Raw genomic sequence first — 27,530 nt, 5'->3', positions numbered from 1 at the left:
ATAGCTAATGGGTTTTCATTTGGATTAAACAGTACAACCTTCTAGTAGACATAATTCCATCGGAGGTAGAGTCTCCAGGACTATTACTACTATTTTTTTGATCTTCTATCTCAAAAGGAACTTAAATTTTATTAAGGGAAACTATGGTCCTTGTGAATCATATATGAAAAAAAGCACATTCTTTATTATGGAAAATTCTGGTCATTGTAGAGATTTCCTTTTACATTCTGCTTTCCCTTGAGATAAGACGGTAGAATTAAAGGAGTATGACCAATAAATCAGGGGTCCCAGGGGTTTGTCCTGGCCCCTAACCCCTGAGAAGGTCACTCGTTTTCTCTAGGGTTGCATGATTATTTTCTCTTAAAAAAATTACATTAGTCGATAGAGAAATCTCCCTTCTAGCTCTAGAATTAAATACTTCCTAAAGTTAATTTCAAAATAGACATTCAAGAAAACAAGTTTCCTTAAATTTATGTTATTTAGTAAACAATTTATTTGGGTTTCTGAAAGTAGAGTTCCTTGCCCTACTAAATCTAAATTTACCAATTATTTTGGCATAATTTCCTAAAAATGGAATTGAAAATCACAAGATCATAATCTGAATACACGATATCCCTTTGGGCTAGTTGAAAGAGTATTAATGCTTACCCTTGAAATACGTTAATTTAAAAATTCACATACACTTACTTCTGGGGGATAGGCTATATTCTAGGTAGTTCTGAATACTGAGTTTTAGTATAAATAGTTTTGTTCTTCAGAAATTCATCATTAGTATATGAAAATCTCTCCCCAGTTTTATCAGGGATAGATCTGTTTGGATGAGCACCTAATCATTTCTCTAATTTGATTATTGCTGTGCTGATTTGCTTCTTGGTCACAGTCAGAATGATTATTCAAGTTCCCTTCCTTTTCTTTTTATTTCTACGATATTTTGTTTTGCTCTCATAATGTCAGAACGCTGAAGGAGTAATTTAGTGCACATGGAATTTAGGTTCTTGAAGATAAAATCAGGCTAACCAGTGAGATTTTCTGTACCATGTGCCATTTCAAATTGGAATTTTGCAGGTAGTATAATTTCTGAGCACTGAGAGCAGCGTGTAGGGTTTAATGGAATATATTTTCCCCTGCCTGGTTTTGTGGTCATTGAGGCCCACAAGCCCTGTCTGCCTAACAGGTATAACTTCTCCCAGGCATCTAAACCAAAGTATTCTTTAGAAGTCCTCTGTGGACAAAAATGTGACTGAAAGATTTTTAACAAGAATTAGTTTTATTCCCTCGTTCCAGCAAAGGAAGATTTTGAAGACCCACGGATGTGTACTTTTCCATACCCCAGCTTGCAAGTGACGTGCCAGCCCCCTGTCGAGAAGCAGTGTAGCAGAAGTGCATCTAAGCGAGCCACATTTTTCAGAGACAGCTTTTTCAATGTTAATATTTATTTTCCCATTCACTTGTATTGCACATCATACAATATGAAAAAGACTTGCGAAAAAGCAGGCATAGGCCTTGTTCAAGCCCTTAATTTGGCTGAATTTGGCACTGACTCCCAGGACTAGCCGTAGCTGGAAGTACCTAGTATAGTCCTGTTGAAAACTCAGCTGAAGAAAATGCCATTGGATTGAAGCCTTTTTTTTTTTTTCCAGAATTTAATATTTTAATTTCCTCTTCAGATCTTTCACATCGCCTCGATTCATTTGGTCCTCCCGGGTGACTAACTAAAGGAATAACGGAGTCTTTATTGTGAATTTCTTGCCGACTTTTGAATGTTCAACAAAGCCATGTTGTTATTCGTTTTTCGCATTCACATAGGACTTTGTGTTTTTAAACTGTTGAATTTAAAGGTCAAGATTTCTGTCCCTTCCAAATGCTAAAGTTAGAAAAACAGAAGCACGGAATGTTTCATACACTTCTCTGAACAGATTAGACTGATGTCTGAGTAGTGCTAAGCTATTCTGCTCTGCAAATTCCAGTTCACAGGAATTTGATGCCTGTTTTAACGTAGGCAATCTTCATGACACTTTAATGTTTATGAATTCACTTAAGTATTATTTCAATTTGTTCTAAATGGAGACCTTTTCCCTATAAAGATGTTGCACCAACTTCATGTGTATGTGTGTGTGTGTACATATACATACATATATTTTAAATCTAGACATTTTCCTAAAGAAAAATCTCACACATATCTTGGAGCAATTATGATATATATGATAGTCGTTCTTAAACAAGCATGGTTATTTTTTTTTTCCCAGCGTGTGATAACGTGGTGATTAGGAATCGAACCTATGGCATCTTGGAGAGTATACATTATCCAAATCCCTACTCTGTCAATCAGCGTTGCAACTGGACCATCCAAGCAACAACAGGAAACACTGTGAATTATACGTTTTTAGCATTTGATTTGGAAGAGTACATAAACTGCTCCACCGACTATTTAGAGGTACGTATTCTGAACCTAAATAAGTCACCGCATTTTCAGCTCAAACTAGGCGAGTCAAGCTAAAAGTTGTGCTTGTAGACCCGAACTCCTAACCCTGCCCTGCAACTACCCGTGGTATTTCAATGGGTATATTTCATGTCTTGTTCACTGTATCATCTTAATAGTAAAGACATTTAATCTACTGAATTGCATACACAAATAACTACGCTTTTAGGGTTCACTGTAACTTCTGGACTCATATTCACCTCACATTACTTAAATGATGCAGAAGTAGAAGAATAACTTCTAGTTTTTGTTGGTTTTTATGTTCGTTCTCCTTAAACAAGAGATCAGAAAATATTTATCATGGCTTTACTTAAAGCCTAATTTACCTGATTTACCTAGGAGTCATGATTTTGATTCTTAAATTTAAGTTCATTTCAGTTAATTTTTCTTTTCGTCAAGATGGAAGTTTCTATTTGTTATAATTATGACCACCCGTGATATTTATTGAACTCTCCATATACAATGCTATGCAATAAAAGTTGCTTGAAAACTAAGCAAACCAAAATATGAAGTAATCTGCTATTTTTAAGATACTTTATTTACAAGAGCTTTTTTGCTAACTTGCGTTAACAACTTTTTAGGAATATACATTGAAAAGTTAGGCAGCTTCTTATTTTACTTACTTTATTAATGTGATTATACATTCATATATAAAATTATGTATTTTATGAACTATTATTTAATTTAGAAATATTACTTTCATACTTCGTTAAACAATTTTACTCGAACTATTTGCACATATTTTGAATCCAATTTTCATCATTAATAAAATCATTTTTGAGTCACCTAACACATCATCTTTATATCGATCTACATTGTTAATATATAACACTTTTTGAATCCATATATAATGTTTTCGCTAAGAATCTCTTTTGAAGTAACAAGCACTCACTGATAACATTAGGACACTTGCCTTCGCTCCACCTACCCATAACACAATTACTTAGTGTTTTTCTTAAGATGATCAGTGAGTTTTAGAAGCTTTGCTTGCAAAGACTTCTAGCATTGGCACTTGTAACTTTGAGAACATATTCTCAGAAAAAATACCTTATCCTTGTAAAATTGTCTTAACTCTCTCTCTTTTTTTTTTTAACCAATTCTTTTAAAAAACTAGCATTAATCGAAGCTGTTTGAGGTGAACGTATCTAAATAGCTCCTTTGTTTTTCAAAACAGAGAAAGCTTTCTATACTTTAAGGGACTTTGTGAGGTCCTGAATATATGGATTCTCTTGTTTTTGAAGGATTCTTTTTTGGATTTAAAAAAAACTTTATATTTAGAAAAGTTCAATATTATAGAAATAGTAGTCATAGTGTTTAACCCATGAGAAAGTTATATATGCTAGTATTCAAAGAAGATATGCCACAACATAAAGCAATCATCAAACCTGCACAAACTTGACAGTGGTTTTAAAGTTCCCTTCCCTTGATCTGGTGTTCAGATGCTCTTTACAAGCTGGACAATGGCATGCTTTTCTCATTCTATTTACCTGGACCAATCATCTTCTTTTTCTTTGTTTCTATTGAGGTACAGTTGATTGATAATGTTGTGTTAGTTTCTGGTGTACAGCATAGTGATTCAGTTTTATATATATATATATATTCTTTTTCATATTCTTTTCGATTATAGTTTATTACATTATATTGAATATAGTTCTCTGTGTTATATAGTAGAATCTTGTTGTTTATCTGTTACAGTAGTTCATATCTGCTAATCCCAAACTCCTAATTTATCCTTCCCCTACTGCCTTTTGGTAACCATAAGTTTGTTTTCTATGTCTGTGAGTCTGTTGCTGTTTTCTACATAAGCTCATTTGTTGTATATTTTAGAGTCTACATGTAAGTGATATCATGTGGGTTGTCTTTCTATATCTGACCTGCTGCACTCAGTTTGATAGTCTTTAGGTCCATCCATGTTGCTGCAAATGGCATTATTTCATTCTTTTTTATGGCTGAATAGTATTCCATTGTGTGTATATAGCACAACTTCTTTATCCAGTCATCTGTTGATGGACATTTAGGTTGCTTCTATGTCTTGGCTGTTGTAAATAGTGCTGCTGTGAATGTTGGGGTGCATGTATCTTTTTGGATTGGAGTTTTTTCTGGATATATGCCCAGGAGTGGGGTTGCTGGATCATATGGTAACCTTATGTTTAGTTTTTTTAAGGAGCCTCCATACTGTTTTCCATAGTGGCTGCCCCAAACTACATTCCCACCAGCAGTGTAGGAAGGCTTCTTTTTCTTCACACCCTCTCCAGTATTTATTATTTGTAGACTTTTTAATGATGGCCATTCTGACTACTGTGAAGTGATACCTCATTGTAGTTTTGATTTGCCTTTCTCTAATAATTAGTGATGTTGAGCATCTTTTAATGTGCCTGTGGTGAGATCTTATTCATCCTTTGAAAAAAAAAGAAAAGAAAAATTGCTTTCAAAGCCACTTGTTCATGCCACAAAGACAGAAGTTTATCATATCATATTTTTACCATTTGTGATTATGTTCACATGCCCTACTGGACTATGAGCTTTTAGAAGATGTGAACTGTCTCCAACTAACTTTGCAACTCAGGCATTGATTATAGAGTTCAGATCTTATAAGAGTTCAGTAAGTTCAGGTTAAATTGAAATATCACAGCCACATTTTAGCATCAGCCTAATGAGAAAGAACTAAATTCCAGATCGACCTTTTTGTGTATTCTCTACAGTTTCACTGCAATTCTATACCACCTTGAGCACAACCCAAAGCAGAATTCATGGGCTTGCAGACTGTTGCATGTTTAACAACAATGCCGGGCACCCTGAGCATGATTTGATAAAGCACAGTGGAGAAAGCTGGGAGAGGAGGAAGCTTTTGAGCTGGACTTTAAAGGAGGCTTTGGCAGAAAGAGTGGGAGGAAATGAGATGAAATCTCTTCAAGGGCAGGACTCCACCTCTTTGGACTTACTTGAGGATGGAATGGCAACAAAAAGGCCCATCAGATAATTTCTGGAGGTGTTTAAAAACTGTCAAATGAAAATACTTGTTCCAACCACGGCAGAGCCGCTAGTCACAGGCCCTCCATAGACGCTGTGACAGACACGCCAGGTACCTTGTGCAACACTGATGGTGAAAGCAGCAGAAACACCAAATGAGAACCAGAAGTTCAGCAAAGGCTTCCAAAGAATGACGCTGTTGCCAGAGGGAGGAGATTTTTTCCGTTTCTGTAAGCCAGCGGGCAAGACCAGAGCAATCGCTACAATGGCTGGTTTATGATGGAAATTTTAAAAGCACAAATAACCATTTAAGGAGAGAAAAGCCACAGACTCAAAATCTAGTTTTCATTATTTTAATAACTTCTAGTTAAAGGGCTTTTTTTCAAATGACTTAGCCAGGTCCCACTTTAGTGGCTATTACTGCAGCCAGAATTGAGCTATTTGGGGTTAACAGAACTGAAACTATAAAAGAACTTGATTAGGTGCTGGTCGGACATCTTGCCCAGCCTTGCTGAGCAGTGTGGGTTGGTAACAATCCACTGGGAAGCAAATCCGTCCTTTATTCTTTTGTCCTCTGGGCAAAATGAAATGATTCAGATTTGGAAATAAAAGACTCAGTGGGAGGAAGGGTTATTTGCTTAAAGGAGTAAATGAGACCATGCAATTTTGGGAAGCCAAAACCTTAAGGATTCTTTTTGTACTTTATAACTTGATTTCACAGTTTCATTTTTATTTTGAGCCTGAGTCTCTATGTGGAAGAAGAGATTCCTAATAGGTGATTCAATATACAAACAAAAGTGATGGATTTGGGGGAAATCAGCACAGAGATGTACAGGGAGTCCAGAGCATGTATTGGGTCACCTGGGAGCATGTGGGTGGTGAGAAGGGGGAGGAGGAAAACTGTGAGGTTACTGTGTCATGGAGGCTAAGGGAGGAGAGTATGACGGAAGGTGACAGTGATCAGTGAGGAGAGATGCTCCCACGGGGTCCAGAAGGATCAACTCTCAAGGGGTACCCTCCTCTTCATATTCTATTGTATGTCGGTGTCTCTTAAAATATGGCCCAGGATTGGATTCAACACTCCTGGCTTTGGACCATATTACCTGGTTCCTATACTTTAAGGTTGTAGGCTGAGGTTAAATGGGTTCATTGTTAGCCAAGTCATAATGTTGGACCATATTAAAGACCTGCAGGTCACTTTTGCATGAGTTGCAATGGCTTCACAGCCAAACATAGGATATTATTTCTAGTAAGTTATAATTGCCTGTTTTTTGCCTGAGAATTCTGTCTCATCAAGATTCCTCGAGGTCCCGATTCTCTGGTCTTTAGAGCATTATTCATTTGCATATAGACTCCCTGGCTTTGAAAATAAATGATTCAAATGTCAACGAAATGCTACCTATTTCAAGTACTCTAAAATGATAGGTTTCTTGGGCTAAAATGCACCTACGATCGAACGCTTTGGGGATATCTCTATTCAAACAACTTGGTAATAATAGTAGCTGGTATTTATCAAACACTTATTGTTCACTGGGTAGTTCTCACAGCAGCCGTGCAATGTAGGGGACACCGTTGTCCCATTTGACAGGTGAGAAGATTGAGACAACGGCAGGCTGTCCGTAGTCACAATGATTATAGGTAGCAAAGCCAGGCTTTCCACTGGGCCCTGGGGCTCCAGGCCGGCACCCTCAGCCACGACACCGCACACACTCTCTGTATGTGCCTCTTTCTTACTTGTCTGTCACTCTCAGAGGTAACAAGAGGGAGCTTCCATGGAGCCCTCAGATGGACCACTCTAGTGACAGCATCACAAAGAGAAATTCATGCTATGTTAGCCTGGCTTTTTCATAGATGTACAGGGGCCATTTATGGTATCTTTGCTGCATACTGACAACTAATGTTTAGTGTCCAATTGAAAAATTTTCTCAAAATTACCAGCAACCTTACTCATCTGTGAGATGCCAGAATAATCTTTCCCATACTTCGGAAGCTGAAACATTTCCCCTTCTGACCGCTGGCAGTCTTGTTTTCCTTCTTCTGCCTTTTACCCTTGGTTGCAGGTACACACTAGGACTAGCCCCGTAGGGAAGATTAGCGTTTGGGAAAGGGCTGTTACGCTAGGAAAGTAAGAAGCTCATGACCCACAGGATAGACTGAAAAGCAGGAGAGGTCAGGAGCCAGGGCAGCCCAGTGGGGTCTCCCCCCCTTTCTCCTTCCTTCCAGCTTTGTTGTGTCTCCCCGTGCACGAGTCCTCCATGCCCATTTCTCTCCCCAAAACCGTCCCGTGAGCTCCTGCAGCCTCACAGTCCTGGCTTCAGTGTGGCCGCCCCAGCCATGACTTGTTCCTCAAGCGTTTACAACCAACTGGACTTTCCTTTGGTGACAAAGTACGATCACAGGTGGCTCATCTTTTTGAGTTGGACAACAAGGCCTGGATCTAGCCTGTCTGGGAGAGTGTGGCCTCCAGGCAGTGTGACCAGCTCTGACCGGGAGCAGTGAGGCCCCGCCCTCTGGCCAGCGTTGCTCACAGCTCACGTCTGGGTGGAACCTTTGAGCAGGGGCATGGGTTCTGTGGGCCTGCTGAAGCAGTGTTTTGAAATATCCATGAAGTGAGCAAGATCACAAAATTAGTTCTGTGGTCACCGAACCTGTCTGGATTTTAGGGTGTAATTCACTGAAGCCTGGAAAAATTCACTATGGGAACTGACTGTCTTATCTTCTAAACTGTATTTTATCATTCCTTCTAGTTTCAAAATCATACGAGGCCTGTGTCTACTTCACCTTCATCACATTACACCATCTTCTGCAAGCCTTGGCCCAGCCCACGTTTTCATCTTTCTTTTTTCCCCAATCATAGCTTTAAAAAGTAGACATTTTTTCTAACTGCACTGTATTCCAAAGTTTTGCTCATTTGTGTACGTGCTCACAAAATGGTCAGAAAGCTCCTGGCTAGCTCCGTGGGTTTTTTTTTTTTTTTTTCCTTTTTTTCTTAGATTAGGTTCTTCAGAGGTTTCCTCTTTTATTGCCCCTCTACCCCAGTTACTCCTGACTTTATGGACCTAATTTCAGTTTTTTAGAATTTATCATTTTCCTTGAATTCCCTTTCCTTTTTAAAAATTGTCTTCCTTATTCTTTCATTTATTTTTTATTTTTTTAATTTAGCTGGTTCATGGGCTCATGTCTCCCCTTAAATTCCCACTCCCTAAAACCTCCAGCCTGTGACCGATGGGTCCTTTCACCCCAGGTTCGAGGGAAATTGATCACTCTCTCCTAATGTTTCATTAACAGCCATTTCTTTGCTGATCAGAATTAGTCCATGAGAGCACTTCTCCTCGGGGAAAGAGCTGTTACTCTAAGAAACACTTTATTTTCTGACAGAGGAGAGCATCCTAAGAGCTCAGCAGACGCCACGCTTTTTTCAGAACAAGACACCTAAATGATGTCCAGGTGGACACCTGCCCATTGCTACTCCTGTGTGTCTTTTTGTTCCACTAGTGTTGATACGTTTCCTTTGTAAAAAAAAAATTAATAAATAAAGTTTCTGCTGAGGAAGAAGCTGATGGTGGAGGATAAAGCCCCTGTAACTGGCTTCTAAATCTGGCTGGGTTCCAGAATCATCTGGGGATCTTGTTAGAAAAGTATGTTCATAGCCCCACCCCAGACCTACTCAGTCAGAATCCCTGGGGATGCCCACAGAAGCCTTAGCTCCGCACCTGAGGCCACTGTCTTGGCCCACATCTGTTGTGATAGCACATTTTATTCTCACTTCAAATCTCTCTCCTGGGGAGTTGTAACTATTTTAATAGGTATCTGCTTTATATATACATATATTTATTTTTTTCATTTAAGTATAGTCAGTTTACAGTGTTGTGTCAGTTTCTGGTGTACAGCACATGCTTCAGTCATATAGGAACATACGTATATTCATTTTCATATTCTTTATATATATTCTATATATATAGAATACATATTTTATATATATACATACATACATATATATACACATACACACACTCACACACACATATATATATATATATATATAAAAAATAAGTGTCTTCTTAACATATACCTTCGAGTGCCATTGCCTGCTTCTTTTTCCACAGGCCTTCCTTTTCCATTGCCACAGCTGAATTGCATACTTTGTCTCCCCAAGGCTTGGTGATATTATGATTACATTGATCTCATTAAGTAAAAATGTCAGATTTGCGTTACAGTTTTTCAATTCAGATTCTAAACTTTCTCCGCCCCCTTCTTTATGTGGCACCTTCGCCACCATCCTCCCGCATCACGTCCTTTCACCCCTTCCTCATGCCTCCCCCTCCCACTTACGTCATGTCAGTGACTGCTGTCAAATGCATTTTCCCCTCTGGTCTTCATAAGAAGCACTTCATCTCTTGCCAAATCCTGTTTCTGATGTCATCCTGTTCACCAGATGTTTATATCATTGTCTATTGCACTTCCATGTCCTTTCAGTTACAAAACAGTGTGCTTCGAATGAAAAAACTGGATGAAAACATCAGTAATGCCCCTGAATCTGCCAGCCTGACACCCATGTTTTCTAAGTCTGTGGTCTGAGCAGCATTTTCCGTAACTGCAGCTATGAACCATCAGGCCCATGTACTGTTGGAATGAAGGCAATGCTGGCTGTTGTTATGGAGAACTCGGAAATCCTCGGATGCTTAGTGCTATCCGAGTTTGCCTCCCAGTCATGTTAGAGAACAATGCAGGTGTTCTCTTGCCTTCCACCTGGTGATTCAGGAACCAGACAAAGGGGAAGTTGATTTGCGGAAACCACTTGGCTCCCCCTGCCACGCCTGTTGATAGATGTTTCACAAATAGAAACCTGAGTTCTAATAAATTTGGGAAATGCCGATTCAAACACAATTGAATAGGGTCTGTTGTTTTGTTCTGTTTTTACTGTAGTACTTCCTCAAGCTATTACACCCTAAATATGCACTGTTCATTCATTTATCCATTCATTCAGTCATCCAAATAGATTTGAGACTCATAGGCTATGGAAATATACCTTTTTAGCATCAGTTTTCCTTGTCTTCTTGGAGGAGACAGATCTTCATCAGTGTATCACACAAAACAAATTTAGTTACAATCTGTGTTCAGTGCTGTCAGGGAACCTTACTGGGGGCTCCAAAGACATGGAACAGGAGGATGGTGCTCATGTGTGGGTCAGGGAGGGCATCCCTGGGGACAACTCACTGAGCAAGGTATAAAAAGCTGGAGGTTTCACTAGGGGAAGTTGTTTGAGGACCCGTCAAAGAGAAACAAAACCAGACACTAGTTAAAGGGGAAAGGACAGGCTTTCCTGTGATATGGAAGGGGGTCCAGCATGAACTGAGCTCAATTTCAGTTTGTACAGAGATGAATGGGTGTTTTAAAGGGAGAACGAGGGAGTCAGGAGGGGACCAGGGGACTCGAGCAGAGTCAGGGAAGTGCAGAATGACCAAGGGTTGGTCAGTGTGAGTGTGACCAGGCAGCCAGCCGTGTCTGTTCTCTGGCAGTGATGGAAGTGAGGCTGCTCTGCTCCCAGAGACTGGGAGACAGGGGCCCTGTCCTTCCTGTGGTTTCTTTTCAAAGGAATGTTTTTCCAGATCCTGGAAAAAGACACTCGTGATTTGCAGGAGATACAGCTACATCTCAAAAGGACAGGAGGAGGATTCACAATTGTAAGCCCTTCTTAAGTAAACACTCTGAAAAAGGGCAGCCATTGTCCTATCCTCCGTGTTGGCTGGAACAAACAGTAAATCCTTTAGGCTGCCTTAGCTTTCTCAGGCAGGCTCTTTAAGGATGGCTGGAGTCATCCTAGGGAGGTGACCTTGAGCTGTTAGAAACTATGTTAGTGTTTGTTAAAGTCTTTTAATTTGGGGGGGAATAAGTGGATGAAATCATTTGTGCTGAAACTCTGCATTTTTTATAGACCAAGTTTGAGGCTTAGTTGAAAGGAAGGCTGGGAGGGGCCAGGCTCCAGTCGGGTCAAGGGGAACATCCCTGGCAGAGGGGGAAGGGGACGGAGTGGCCAAGCTGAGTGGAGGCTCCCAGGAGGGCAGAGGCCTGCAAGGCGGAGCCCTGTGGCTGTGCGCAGAGTTTCAGTGACCTCCTGAGAGCAGCAGCAGAAATCTTTCCAGAGTGTGAGCAGAGGAGGCGCATGCTCGGCTTGGGCACTTTGAAACGCTCTGGCTTCAAGAATAAATTGGAGGGAGGGAAGAGGACCTGTGAGAGCCAGTAAGAGGCTGCTGCAGCCCCAAGAGAGAGACGGCCAGATCTCCACGATGCCGAGGAGGGCGGGTGTGACAGGAGGACTTGGGAGCACTTAGGAGGCGAAGTCAACAGAACTGGGTGAACAGTGGATGCGGTGGGGGTGGTTCCACAGTGAAGACAGAAAGACATCAGGCTGCGGGCTGACAGAGCTGCAGGCGAGGGCGGCAGCCAGGAGAGATAGAGGGGGCCCCCTTGGGAGGAAACACTCAGGACAATGCCAAAGGTGACATTCCAGATAGATCAGCCTTTGCTCGGAATTCTAACATCTGTTGGGCATTTGTTTTCCAGAGAACATTCTTAGGGAAACATTCTTCTAGAGATGTTTTCCAAGTTTTTATTTTTTTATTTTTTTAATTCTCATTTTTATTCTCATATAAATAAGCAACACTTCCAAGTTCATGAGCGATTGGAAAGTTCTGCTTCGCATCTCAGGTGTCTGTTTTGAGAATTACAACACTTAGTGCCTACTATGCGCTAGGCACTCTGAGAGACACCTTGGCTTCTTATCTTCAGGATAGCCCAGCAGTGGCTGTTTCTGTCCCCACGTAACAGACAGGAGAACAGGGCCTCAGATAAGCAACAATGCTCACTTCAGGCCCCCGCTGCTGGGAGGCGATGGAGCCAGTTTCATGCTCAGGTCTGTCTCACTGGAGTGCGGGCTCGGGAGTCCACCGGGGTTCAGAGCTTGGCTTTGAACTTCTCACTAGCTGTGACCTTGGGCACAGAATGGACCTCTCGCTCCCTCAATTTCCTCAAGTATGAAATGGAAGGAATACTATCTCATTAGATGTTATAAGATGAAATAAAACAAACCACACACCCGGCAACTGTTGAGTACTCAAGAAATGCTTACTGCTGTTCCCCACGCACCTTCTGCAGAGAGGATAACTCCCACGTGACCATTCAGATTCCTCCTCCTACCTTTCAGGATGGTGTTTCTCACCCTTCCGGGAGCCTCCGTCCATTGGAAATACCATCTCCATTCCTCGGGACAGCCAGTTACGAGTGGCCGCTCCTCACTCCGGCGGTCTGACTTACTCTCCCAGGCACAGCCCTGGTCTGTTTGACTCCAAAAGTTTGGAGTTTTTTCTTTCTTTTCCAAGTTCCCTTGATCCACCATCCAGCTCTTGGGAGGACTTCCGTTCCTTTTATCCTTTTAAAGACTTCGCATCGTCTCTGATAAACCAAGTGTCCACATATGTTTGTGTATGTAGCGCACATCACTGCTGGTCCCATGAAGATGTAACAGATCCTTTACAAGTCTCAGCAACAACCACCTCAGTTTCCAAATTTTGTGGTTTAACGATAAACCACAGTTGGAAAGAACTGCAGATGTGGTTCTTTCTGTTGTTCTTGGGGAATTCCCTAGAATTCAGACTGCTTAAACCAGCTCTCTTCTATCTGCAGACTGTTGTGGATGCTGATAATAAACAAAGACTTAGTCACTCATCTGTTCCTCGCTCACTAGAGAATATCTCACAGGCACTCAGGCTCCAGAGTAGAACATGCCTCTTGTTCCGTAGTCTTGGCACCTGTTCAGTTTAGTATAAGGATAGATATGGAGCCAGATATTCTGGGTTTAAGCCCTGACTCCACCACTAACTAGCCAGGAAACTTGAGCAAGTTACTTAACTTCTAAGTGGCTCACTTTTCCCATCTGTAAAATGGGATAATCAGCATAAAAGAGTTTTATATATAAAGAAACTGGCACATAGTAAACACTTACATAATTGTCATTATTTGCACTACTCTTGAATGAGAGAAGCCCTTAGTTAGGTAGAGAAAATCCCTAAATAGAGAGCATTCTTTAGGCTGTGGTACAATTATCAGTTCATTTCTTAAGACATTCCTCTTGGTTTCTGTCTACAGCCAACTTCATTCATGCATTTTGACACTTCTCACGAAGGATACATAATAAATGGTAAAGCCCACATTTTAGTCCAATTATTTTACATCAAGCTCTATTAAGAAATATAAAGAAGAAAATGTCAATCAAGTTGACTAACAGGAGTTTTGGGTATTACCACTGTCACTAAAAAGATCGTTTTTGTTATCCTCTGTTAAGAATAAGGACTTTGCTGCCTTTTTGAATTTAACGACTCTTATTTAAAAAAATATATCGATGAAGGAAACAAGAAAAAGTCTTCTTGAATAATTGATGCCTTTCAAAATGTTGAATTCCTGAACTTTTCCCTACCTCAGTTTCCAAAACTCTGAAATGGGGGTAACAGTGCTATCTGCATTCTTAGAGCTGCTGGGAATTTTAAATTAGGTGATACGTGGAAAGGGCTTAGAGAGTAACACTCAGCACAGAGCACATGCTAATAAATACTATTTATTAGTTTTTAACATAAACACAAGTTGATAGATTGTTTGTTGCTCTACAGCATTTTGCAATAAGTGAATAGCTACAGTTTCCAAAACAGCCTTCCCAGCGTGATTAGCACAGGTTGGCTCCATGTGTGGAGAGAAGAGCTTCCTTTCCCTGGCTTCCCAGATTTCCCGCAAAAGCCACAGGATCGGTATCTGCATCTAAGAGTGGGGGAGTTAAAATCCTGTTTGCATTTGCTGGTTGGAGGGAAGCTGAGATGCAGATGGTGTCTTAGCAGCAGCGAGTCTGCGCTGACTCTCATTGTCATGGCAACTCCATAGTCACTTCCTGGGCAGATGAGTCACGCTTCCTGGAACTGTCTGTCCGAGGAAGTTTGCTTCTAGGATGCCTGGCCTTGTGCTTAGAATTCAGAGATGAGCTATTTCAATTCTAAGGACAGCTGCTCTTCAAAACCACACACAAAAAGTGAAAACAGTACACCAAATCATGCAGGTGATGCCTCTCTGCTGGATAGGAATCTAGCATTGGACAAAGCGTGATGCAGATTCCAAAGGAGTTTAGAATGAAGTGTATCCATTGGTCAGTTAAGCCAAGTACTTTGTCGTGTCATTAAGTGTAACCAGAGCATTTTATAAGAATTTTAACCCTCCAAAGTTGCCCCAGTAAAATGTGATTTTTTTAATTACAAGAAATTAAACAGAGAGATGTGTATCTCAATGTGATCAAAATCCCTTTCCTCAAAAAAAAAAAAAAATGCTGATCTTTTCCCACCATCTCTCACAATGTGATTGCATTAATTTGCCTCAGTTAATGAGGCAAAATCACCAGCCTTCAAAAGAGAGCCTTTGCTCTCAGATTCAAAAGAAACTGTGTGTTTTCCCCTCTCAGTATTCTCTCAAACATGAAGGACAGAATCAGGATGAATAATAATCAGAACTACAGATAATGTCCACGCTGCCCGGAAGCCAGTAAAAACTCCATTAGAAGCTCAAAAGTTGAAACTGCTCTAACCACCCTTCCTTTCCTGGTGGTCCTCACCTTGCTGTGCTCCTCAGACCACAGGCATCAAATGCACGCAGGGCCTTTCCCAGCATCCAAAGGTACGTGTCATGAATGAGAACACATATACCAGAAATGCTAAATTCAAAACTCAGGAATCACTGTTGCTGATTTCAGTTAATGACACTGATTGCTTTTAAAAATGGGGATGATTTCCACTTGGAACACTTCAGAATTTTTTTTTTTAATGACATCTTTACCCTTCAGTTCTTCCATTTACTTATTTATTGAGCAGGTGAATTCTCTCCCTGCTAAGTTGGAGGAGTCTGCCTGGCAGCGCTCGCGCTCGGTCCTGGTCCTTCCACTGTGCTAGGATTTCTCTTTGTGCTGTAGAGTCCTCCCTGTTTCTGAGTGCATCTGTAGAAGATGGTGAGGCTTTTAGGAGGCAGAGTAATTTTTTAAAAAATGTTTGGTGCTTCCCAGTTGCGGTAAAGTTAGCAGAGGGAAGGCTGCGGTTCATGGAATTAAATGTTCACCTGCACGCAGGGGACAATATACTTGGCTTTCAAAGCATTTCACTTACCACTAGGGAGGGAATAGGTACTTACTGGTCCATCAGTGAGTATCAAAACTTATGTCTGTAAGAGCTCTTTAAGTCCCTAAACATCTGAGGAAGTCCTTTTTTTTTTTTTTTTAATAAAGAATTAGTCTAATTAATAATAAAAACCTAGTTATTAAAGAGGAAGCATAAGGGGACAATATATGGTTTTAAATTAATGCTGGAGGGGATAACCTTATATAAAAACATTTTAATGGGCTAATTTTCATGGATAATCTTCAGATACATAAAAAAGATTAGGGAGACAGCATAAAATTTTTAGTGGACTAGATGGGTATCTGAGAACCTAAATGGTATAGAATTCTGAGACTGGAAATACATTATCAGTGCACATGGCTCTGGGGATATGGGGACTTGGGGACATGGCTCTTCAATAGGTCCCCAAAGATAATACTTTTAAAATAAACTTATCTGATCACACAGGAATATGGTCATTTCAGGCAATTTAGAAAGTATAGAAAAACCCTGATAAAATAAAAATAACCCCAATTATATCACTACTACTAATACTTGGTAGTATTTATTTCCTGTAGTCTCCCAATATTTTTATTTTATTTTAATATTCGAAGGGAATCATTGTGTACATACTAGTCTACAGTGACTTTTTTTTTTTATGTGTAACAATGTCTTGTGAATGTTTCTCCTTGTTACTTACTGTACCACAGCTTTTGCAACATTGTCTATTCCATCATCACAATACAGCCACTGATTCTGGTTGTGAAACCCATAGAATCTTTTCAAATTTCAAATTTTAACTACATCTTTGTAGTTAAATCTTTGCACACATCCACGATTGAAAAAAAAAAAACCCAAATTAGCCTTTGTGGCTTCTAAAATAAGTAATATGTAGAAAGCAGAAATAAATGTCAATGCGCCCTTAAGAGGGGCCAGTGACTAGCCACCACGTGGAAAGGAGACTAGATGGTCTGTGTTTGAGACCAACCTCTAATTCAGAGTGACACCAAATAACTTAGAATGTGGTCTTTCAGTGGGTTTCTGGGTCTCATGCAAAGCCCAGCGTTGTGAGTAACTGTTTAATTTTAGACGGGCACCTCATGTTTCCTGCCCTGCCCTGGCAGCGCATGGCAGTGTGGCTCTTCCTGTGCTGAGGGAGATGTGTGCCTCTGTACCCTGGGAGCACTGTGTGTGCCCCTGTGTCTAATGGAGGAGGCCACCTCCTGGGGCCATCACCGAGCCATCTAGAGGCCACCACGCTCTGCTTCTTCACTTTTCCCTGAACATTTGCGTAATTTACCTCCCACAATTTAATTATGTTTTTAACTCACCAAGGCTTTTCTCACCCACAATGAGAGCCTTTTCCCCTACTCTGTGAATCTTGCTTGGCAATTTCTCCTGTTGTTTTGGAAACATTTCAAAGCCCTTCAGATTTAAAGGAAACTGTGCATGTTCCAAGTTTACCCAGGAGATTTGTGTATAAACTTGGGCAACAATGTTCTTAATAACTGTTCTAACAAGACAGCTCCCTAGATCCTGGTTTTGTTTTTAGGGGGTGGGGATAATCTGAAGAGATGGTCCAAGAATTTACTCCTCTGGAGCGTCTAGAGCTGCAGGCTGGCCAGTCAGAAAGCAGGGAGGAGGCTGCAACAGGAAAAAACACAGGTAGAGCCACTTTGCTGACCCGCTGCCTCCCCCTGATCCACTCCCCGGGGCAGCCTTGACAGATTTCCCAATGTCGTCTCCGCCACCAGCCCTGCCCTGATCTGCAGCCCATCTCATGATCTCCCTCCACCCAGACACGTGCTTTGCGCTTCCAGTCTCCCCCACGGTATCATCTGCACTGGGCTCTGCACCCCATGTGCCAGGAGTGGCCTCCGTGTGCACACAAAACCAAGTCGTCATGGCAACACACTGCCCACGATGGGCATCTGTCTCCTCCCAAATGATTCATTGATTGGTTGCTTCCCTGTCTGGTCTGCCAAGGATGATTTCTGAGAAATATTTTACATGAGTCAGTTCAAGTTCTCTAGACCCATTACATTTTTTTCTCTAAAAGCTATTTCCGGTGTGGTTTCTTTGGAAGCAATGTTGGTTCCCTCTGCCTCTGCTCAAGAGTTAGAATAATGTTTGGGGCACTTACCATAGGCCAGGACTCACATTCAACTTATGACATGGTTTGTCTCATTTGCTAATAAGCACACCAACCTTATGAGATAAGTGCCACGAGGATGCCAAGTTTCTGAAGAAATTTTAGCTTATGCAGGTTAAGTAATTTTCACAAGTTTATGTTCTAAGCAAATTTTAGAGCAAGACTAGACCATGAATCTAGAGCTTGACAATGACCAATTGAATATACTCTAGTCTACACTTGTCATAAAGCGACTTTCCTGCTTCCAATGGAAATATAATCTATTAGTGGTTTTGAGTTCAAAAAGCCACTGTAGGAACTCACTGAACATAATTCTCAGAAACTTAACTACCTTCTTTACGTGGACTAGAATTTTTGTTCTCTCTTAGGGGATTCTTTACCACACTTAGGATTCTTCCTCATGGCAGATGAATTATTTCAATTACATTTTAAACTCTAAAGGATAAAGTTCTTTTGGAGTTTTTAAAGATTTGTAATGGGAAATAGGCTAAAATTTCTTTCCCCAGAACTTTCTCCATATTCTAATACCTTTCCAAAGAAATTCTTGATTTAATTTCTCTAGAGGGACTATATTTAATTAATGCTTGAAACTAATCCTCCACTATACATTTTTCTCTTCCAGAAAAATGTCAAGTAAATAAAAAAAAATACTTAGAAAAAGTATGAATTAGATGCCAATCTAAAATAGAAAAGGCTGTTTTAGTTGTTGCTCACTGTGATTCCAATAGGTTTAGAAAAGCAGTCAGTCTGTACATCCCAAGCTCAGATAGGTGACAATTAATTACAATTTCATTCATTAAACGATCACAAATTTTCAAAATCATGAAACAACTCAGCAACAAAGAGACATGTGAAAAGCACATTTCTGTTCTGAGAGTTCTTACAGTTCATAAAGTTGATTCTTACTGAAGGAACAGATTACATGTTAACTGACTCTGGGTTCCTCCAGACTTGAGTTCCAGTGATTTGTAAAGTACCTGCAAAAACTCTTAATCTTACAAAAATTGGACTCTGTCAGTGTGCTGGGGTCGAGAGGTTCTTGTCTTGTCACAGAAAGAATTTAGAGACCAGACACGGAGGTTAAGAAAATAAAGTGAGGATTTATTAAGGGATAGGTAATTCGCTCTAGAAACAGAGCAGGCAGACCCAGTGGGTGGCTGCCCCGAGTCTCCTTGGCAAGCTCATTATATGACTGTAAAAATGAATGCACAGAATATTCATCGGTGGGGAGGGGTTTGGGGTCATCTTTCCTGCTCTTCATCCCAGCTCCACCTTCCCAGGTGGGGAAGAGGGATTTTTCATCCTTATTTAGTCTTGATCAGGAAGTTGGGTGAGGTAATAATGAACAAAAGGTTACATTCGCATGGGGGTATCATAAGCAAAAGGTTATAGTTGGACAGAGGTTATAATGATTGAAAGGTTACATTCAGATGGTGAGGATTCCTGTCTTGCCCTACCCTTCTGCCTCCAGGACACTTATCAACACAGAGGTATGGTTTTTTATTAGTCCAGAGGATCCTGTTTTTCTTAGTCAGTCCAAGGACCCCCTTTGTTCACAAAATGTGTGATTTTCTGCCATTTGCCCATGTCCCTCTTTCTCTGCTCATATCTAGCTACCTGCCTTCTCTAACAAGTGATGTGTCTTTGGTTTTATATCTTCCTCCGTGTATGTATGGGTTCTTAATATTTAGGAGTCCACGGTCCATGATCATTTCATATTGCAACTGTAGCCTGAAGTCTCTAATGGTCTAGTAAACTATGCCTGCACGAAATTATCAAACCTATGCAAAGGAAGTAGATAGAAATTGGTAAATGTGGCTTAGGCAAGAGATTTCCTTCCTCTTTGAATGTCTTAAGAGTGGTTGAGATATTTCAGGGTGGCATGGGGGTGGAGGAGCTAAAACACAAAAGTCCTAAATGAATCGTCCCCTTAAGAGAATAACCATAAAAGGTCTACATGGGGGGTTTTAAATATTCACATCTCCATATCTGAAGATACAGTTAATGGCCAACTTGAAAATGTCAGCAATAAAAACCCCAAACTTCTAAACACAGTTATGCAAATTAGATCTGCATATTCAAAGTAAGAATCTCAATCTTTCTCTTCTTAATTGCTACCAGTTTCTATGGACTCAATTCCAGCCTCAAATACTGTTCAGATGGAGTCAATCTTGAGGCTTTCTAAAAGCAGGGGTGATTGTACCCTTAGCAGGACCAAGCCAGTGTGCTTGCCAGTAGTCCCGGTGAGTCACAGCTGGAATGTCCTGTGGTTAAAGTTCTGCTCTGAAAACGGAATCAGGAGCAGCAGGCACCAACTGGTTTCCACGGTAACCAGTATTTGTGTACTTTGAAAAACGACTGTTTCTTTTTGTGTGGTACATTTACGCGGGAATAGATTGTTGAGGTGACGTTAGCCATCTGTGTGAATATAAACAAAACCTCCTGATTTAATTAAGTGTAAACGTTAGAAGGACACAAAATTGGGGGTATGGGTTTTTTTGGGTTATTTTTTGGTAGAGAGATATTGTTCAACACTAATGAATTCATTAATTTATTTGACATTATATTTAAGTATTTTCATCAATGTCTATTTGAGGTTTACCTCAATGCATCATTCTCTCCCCTCCAAAGGCAAAAAGAAACTAATTGTTATTCATCAGTGCTCCCCCCAGACCCCCTCCCCTTGTCCCCACCCCCATCCCATTCACAATGTGTTATTTAAGAACCGCTGGGATTCAGGGGCTCTCCTTCAGTGAAGTAATCCCTACCGGAAGGAAGGGGAAAAAAAAAAAACCTTCCAAGTCTTGTGAAAATGTCAAGTTTCTTAACCTTGCTGAGCTGGGAGACAGAAATATGGTACTGCTTATGGCTTTGCACAGAATCTAAAATATGGTTCCTCAAAATGTTTACCCTACCTAGTGTTTCAGAAGATCCAGGAAGCTTTGAGCGATTCCGGTTCCAGAGAAATCTGACCTTGTGTTTTGTTAGATAAAGATGAAATAATTAAAGTTTTGTTCACTGCACTACCATCCACAGTTCAGGAATGAGCCTTTGGAGTGGAAAACAGTAGAGCATTTTCTCGCTTATTCTGCCTCGGCCTGGGAACAGTATGTTTATTTTTGTATTAATTGGTTTTGAATTGGAATTCGTGCACTAGGTTTAATAAAAACTCTATGGCTCAGTTACATCCCCTACAGCGAAGCAGCAGGTTAGGAGTAAACAGATTACAACACGGACTCTCCTGACCTCCACCTCCTGCTGGGGATGGTGGGGCCGAAAGATGGTGGGGCCGGGGTGGGAGGTGAAGGGATCTGTTGTTCCTTCTTCTTTCTGTGTGGCTTTATTCTTTCTCTCATTTTTGCTGTCTCATTATGATTTCTGTTAACCATCAAGAATATTAGAAACTTGATGATAAATAGACATATTTAAAGAAGCAATATTAAAAAAAATTAAAAGGAAGCTCAAGGGAGAAGCCTGAAAAATAAACCCCATCTTCATTCATTTACTTAAAATGCTCAGCTTCAGTACTTAAGGGTGAGTGATATCATGGACTTCTGAGTTTCTCTTTTGAAATCTCTGCTGACCTTCCCCCCTATCATGTCACACAAGCATGTATGTCTGATAAGCAGGCTGTCTTGAGAACTCAGCCAAGACAGCCCGAATTAGAAAGTTGCGATTTGTTACGACCTTGAATGAGGCCCTGCCTGGTCTCCCCTTCTGCAGAGTGGCCACAAAGGATGCAGACCCTTTGCTGCCTGAAAGCAGCATGCTGAAATTTCGGACTGTAAAATCCTAATGGGCAGCTCACTGTGCAAGGTTCAAGTAACCCGCAGGTTTAAGTCCCGTCAAAATAAATGCAGCTGTGGGGGAAATCATTGTGTTCCTTCATTGAAGACATGCTGGGTATCTATCCCGGGTCAAAGCCCTGTGCTGGGCAGTGAGGGGATGTGAGAGGTGGTCTGGGCTCGAAGGAAACTCATCATGAGTAAGGGAGGCGGACACATGCCTATATAACTGGAATGTGACTGTTTCCACAAAGGGGCATGAATGAAAAGCTGAGAGGTTTCAAAGGAAAACCAATTCATGACCAGCAACAAGGATTAGGGCAGGCTCCATGGAGGGTCTTTGTGGAATTTGATGATAAAGTTTTCCATGCTCCAATCAACACGTTTCAAACAGTATTTTATATCATAGCATTTCAGGAGCTAAAAATAATTTGGTCAGTTTGGAATTTATTGAAACCAGATAATACATTTACGTACAGACAAACACAAACATGCACACTCACAAGCGTGTGCTCTCCAAGAGAATTTCAATATAGGAAGTCTGCATGCCTATGACCAGACATTTTCCATTTAATTATAATGGGCAGCTCATCCCAAGGGTAACTGGAACAAAGTGTTTAATGTGGATTTTAAAGGATTAAGAGAAAATATATTGGCCTGAGTCATGAAGAAGCCGATCTTTTTGGGATTATCATTATTTCTTCCTGACTGAAGAGATATGGCAGAGAGGTTTATGTTTTTAGTTTGGAGATGTGTATCTGATGAAATTATTAAGTAAGATAATTCAGTGATGTCCAATACACAACAGGATGGAGAAATACCTCAGTGGGAAAATGGACAAAGACCTCAGCAGAAAAGTTCCAAGAGAAGAAACAGAAATGCCCAAGAAACATGCAAAAAAAAAAAAAACCCTTCAATCTCAAAGTAACAAACAGACAATTCCAAAAAGAAAACAAATTTTCACTATTAGCCCCAGCTTTAAAAATAAAAGCTGTCAAAATGGCCAAAGATCCACTGCAATAAATATGTCTATAAACTGCCAATGGGAGAATAAATTGGTATAAACTCTCTGGTAAGAAATTTAATAATATATATATAGAGCCAGAAAAGATTATACTCTTTGATTCATTCCCCTTCTAGGAATCTTTCCTGAGATAAATTTAAAATATCTAACAAAGATTTGCAATTATTGGCCCCCAAATTGGAAATATCCTAAGTGAACAATAGCAGAATTGTAATGTGAATACAGTATACTAGTGGCATTTTACGCCACCATTAAAAATATTTACATGGACTATTTAGTGACATGCTTAGTGAAAAACAGGGAACACAATTAAATGTGTAGCCCAAATTAATACACACACATATACGCCTGCACACATATTTACATGCATATATATAAACAAATGAAGAAAGAGGTTGGCAAGAGAAACTTCTGGTATTTACAATGGTTATCTTCAGTGGGATTAATTTTTGTATCTTTGTATTTTCCTTTTCATAGCTCTCTAAAATGTGTAACTGTTTATCATCTAGTATTTATTTTTAAAATTTATAGCTCACAATTATTTTACTGTTAATTCATTAGGCATCTCTTAGATGTGATTAACATGTGAACACATCTCATTGGCCCAGCATTTCCTCCTTCTGTCCCTGGATTAGACTTTGGAGGGGATCTCTCTTGGTCTACAAAGATCTGTTTTAATTTCTGTACTCCAACCACCTCAGTAGATTTACCCTTAACTTTTGAACCAAGAAACAGCTTTCACTCCATGAGAAGACTTTACTTTTTACATCTGACAGCCCCAGTGGAGCTTTCTTACATTGGGAAGTGTCTCTTTGATTTCAGCTCTACGATGGCACAAGGCGGATGGGGCGCTACTGCGGCGCAGACACGCCACCTGCAGGAGGCACCACTGGCCCCAAGCTTCACGTGCTGTTCCACACCGATGGGGTTGGTGGCCGTGAGAAAGGATTTCAGATGCAGTGGTTCATCCATGGTAAGCCCCATGCTGATCTCAGCTTTATTTGGTGGTTGCTATTTGTCCAAGAACTGTTCCCTTTGCAATTCTGTATTTGGAAACAATGCCATTCACAAATGGTGGGACCCGGGTGGTAATCTGGTGCTAGTGTACTCAGACATTGGTGGCTCTTGGTGAGTTAGGTCCTCTTAGGGTTCAGACAGGATGTGAAGTCCAGGTGGACAGGATTTGGACAGCTAAGTCGGCGCAGGAGTAAATTGCTCAAGAGCAGGGAGGGAGCTGGTGAAGTTTCTCCGGGAGAAGACCAGTACCTGGGTGTGGCAGGCAGATTGCAAGTTGAGGGGGAAGTCTCTCAGAGGGAGTGCAATAGAATGAGATTTAAGACTCATCCTGACGCTGAGCAGAGGAGTCACAAGGATCGAAGGGGAAGAATGAGTCAATCAGAGAGAGAAGGGGGAGGGCGAGGACTGGGCTGGGAGGGGAGCCTGAGCGGAAAACCTAAGCTGGTGATGCGCTAAACCAAGGATGGTGTTGTACCTGCCAGACACAGTACGGGGCATGCAAGAGCCTATCTACGAATTGGTGGTTCAGAAGATGAGTAGGGGTCATCATTCCTCTGAAGGTGAAAATTCGTATTAAGCACAAGTTCTGAAATGTCTAGACTGACCTCATGTGGCTCAACCTCAAGGGAGAGGGCCCCACATCAATGATTCTCAAAACTTGGTCCCCCAAAGCAACATCCTCATCACATGGAATTTGTTAGAATTGCAGATTCTTGGGCCCCATCCCAGACCTAAAGAATCATAAACTCTGAAGGGAAGCCTGATAATCTGCATCTTAACTAGTCTCCCTGGTGAGCGCAGTTGGAGAGCCAACTCTCCTAGGGTGATCTAGACCTGAAAAATAAAAGCCCTTGTGAATATATGAGCGGTTCTCAGCCAAGGGCTTAGGGCTTCGAGCATGAGGCAGTCGATTTGGAAGAGAAGTGGGGTTGTCATGTTATTCCGGGAATCACACACACACATTCTAAGCTCCCACTGTCACAATCAGGGCTGAGACCACAGTGAGCGCACAGGAATGCTGACTCTTGAGGGCTGGTAACATCATAGTGCGTTTATTATATGCCTCTCAGCACTGTACACAACTGAATAGCCCTATTATATACTTAAGAGTGTGAGACATTCAGTTATTATGAACTGGAGACTGAGTGTATTTCATTACACTGTAAGTATGGGTTTTTTCAGTATTTAAAAATATTCAGTGGTAATCCACAGCTACTTACAGCTTGGAATACAGATTATGAGTTCCCAAAGTAACTGAGTTTGTGGAAGCTCTGGACTGTCCTCTCCAGCAAGGAGGTAGATTTAACCTTGGAATGTTAACTTACTGATCTAGTAAGTGAAGGGACTGGATTGATTCATCTCTGTAACACAGCCCATCTCTCGTATTGTGTGATTCAGAAATGGCCTGATTCTAAGGAAACAAGAGACAGTGCAGAAAGACCTAGAAGAAACAGGAAAATCTTGGGAAATGACCCAGATTTTCAAGGGTGAAGGTGGTTTTTTTCCAGAACAGTGTTCCTCGAACTTTTACGTGTCTATGCAACACTGGGGATCTTGCTAAAATGCAGATTCTGATGGGGGAGGGGAAGCGGGCGCTAACTAAGGCCCATGAGTCTGCATTTCTGAAAAGCTCCCTGGCGATACTGATGGGGCTTTTCCATAGACCACGCTTTGAGAGCTTTCTCCTCTTTGATCTCGGAAGCGGTGAGGTTCTTTCTTGCAGGGGCCCCAGCTCGTTTCCTACTGACACTGAGACAGACGGTGGAAAGTAAGAGATGCTAACCAGGAGACCAAGGCTCAGGACCTAGAGGGAGTGGTTCTTGGCCCTAGATACATGTTGGAATCACCTGGGAGTTTTAAAGAGTCCCCATGCCTGTGTTTTAACCTGCAGGGATAGGATTCAGTTGACCTGCGGTAGGACTTTGACTATAGCTAATTTTAAAAAGCTCCCTAAGTAATTCTGCCATGCAGCTAGGATGGAGAATCTCAGGAGCAGTGATTTATTTTCCTGCTGACATCTTTCTCCTCAGTGGGCTGCTTCCTCTCCCCTCCGGGCTGTTCTAGCCATACTGGCCCAAGGCCACATGAAGGACATGGCTGAATGATCATTACTGGCTACAGTGGGTGACTGTATCACTAAGGTCACACTAAGGAGTGTGATTTAATGGTCATTACTGGCCACACTGGATGGCTGTGTCACTGGCTTCCTCCAGCCAATATGCTAGACATGGCTGAATCGTCTGCTGCAAGCTCTGAGTTTGGGTTAGGAAAATTTTCTTCTTCCAGTTCCATTTGGAAACTGTCTTCCTTTGGGAGAGTCAAAGACACCCTCTGTCTATCCTCTTTTCCTGTTTACTGTTTCAAAACTTACTCCCAATTGCCGAAAGCTGGCTAAGCTTGGAACCAGAGTTGTGCAACAGAATTTTGTCAGATGGGACCAGAACTGAACAATTTTTTTTTAACTCTGTGTTGCCCATGAGATATCAGTTACGCTTGGGGAGAAACTTCTGGAAGGGCTTTGTTAGCTGTCTGGATCTGTGCAAAATTAACTGACTGTCATATACTATAGTTAACACAATGCTACAGGTAGGCAGAGTTTATAGTTTGCATCTAAACTAGGTTTTTAACTGGAGATAGCCTGAGAAGAGGGGCCAACAGAAAAAGCAAGGGTCAGGGAAGGGGTCTTTGATGGGAGAGGTTCCCTCACTTCTTACCCATTGTTGGTAAGCTGAAGACATAAATCTGATTTCTCAGTCATCCGTGTGTTCTTGCCACAGATATTAAGGAAGGAACTGTTTCGGGCCAGGTGCTGAGCTAGGGTAGGGGACAACGTGTGAATCCACCCAGCACGCCTGGCTCCTACTCTCCTAGAGCTTACAGGCAATCGGGAGGAGTAGCGATCAAGCAAATAAGCACAAAAGTAGATATAAAAGCAAAAGTGTGATACGTGACACGGGAGCACAGAAGGGGACTGGACCCGGACGGGAAGCCAGAGCAGTCCTGTGTGAGAATAGGACTTGTGAACTCCAATCCAAGAATAAGCAGGAGTCAAGGAGGCAAATGGGGAAGGAAGAGGATTCCCGGTAGAAGAAAGACCCTGTGGTGGGAGGGAGCAGGGTAGCACGGGCACCTGCAAGTCCAGGGAGGCTGAGGTCCAGCACGATATATAAGACAAATCAACAACAAGGTCCTACTGGTGGCACAGAGCACGGTATTCAATATTTTGTAATAACCTAAGATGGAAAGGAATTTGAAAAGAAACATATATTTTATATATATATAATAATGCATATACAACCGAGTCACTGTGCTGTACACCAGAAACTAACATGACATTGTAAATTGACTATTCAAAAAAAAAAAAAAAAGGCAAAGAGTTTTTGCTGAAGGAGCTGCTGGAGAGGGAAGCAGTGGCCTGGGTCCTTAACAGTCAAGGGCTCGGGCAGGGAGAGGAGCCCCACCCTCTCTTTTTTGTAAACCCTGCAGGTTTCAGAGAAAAGAGTTTTGAGTAGGATCTGAAGTGACACGGTGTGCTGTGGGATTCGAATACAACAAACAAATAAATACAAGATGCCAGATCCACTGGAAAAACCAGCCTCAGTTTTAAAATGTAATAGAAATACCCTTGACTGTGTGTTCGTGGGTGCACATGCACGTGTGTGAATGGAATGCAGAAACTGTGTCTTGGCACAGTGCCTGCAGGAAGACCTCCATCTCAGAGTCAAGGCCAAGTGCCAGGGCTGGGGACAGCCCGCCCGATGCAGGCAGGCCGGGAGTGGCTCTCCTCACCAGGCCCAGAGCAGCTGCCTTTAAACTCCCAGCCTCTTTTCACTGGAATCACATCTCATTTCTGGTCCTTTCTCCGCTCTCACTCTTTTCCAAACCGTGCGGTGACAGCAGCTGAAAACTCTTCATGACATGT

At 41.4% G+C, this 27,530-nt stretch overlaps 1 protein-coding gene across 1 annotated transcript in view; it reads left to right on the top strand.

Annotated features, from left to right (window-relative positions):
- Positions 1-27,530, top strand: part of CUBN (cubilin) — a 273,800-nt gene that overhangs the window by 73,147 nt on the left and 173,123 nt on the right. The window contains exons 27-28 of the mRNA XM_074358517.1: positions 2,247-2,434; positions 23,414-23,564. Of these exons, the coding sequence (XP_074214618.1) occupies positions 2,247-2,434; positions 23,414-23,564 (339 nt within the window). The remainder of the gene's footprint in view (positions 1-2,246; positions 2,435-23,413; positions 23,565-27,530) is intronic.

Source organism: Camelus bactrianus, chromosome 35 (genome assembly GCF_048773025.1).
Source record: "Camelus bactrianus isolate YW-2024 breed Bactrian camel chromosome 35, ASM4877302v1, whole genome shotgun sequence".
Lineage (NCBI taxonomy): Eukaryota > Metazoa > Chordata > Mammalia > Artiodactyla > Camelidae > Camelus > Camelus bactrianus.
The sequence above is the reverse complement of the archived record's forward strand: the minus strand, read 5'-3'. Positions and strand labels throughout refer to the sequence as shown.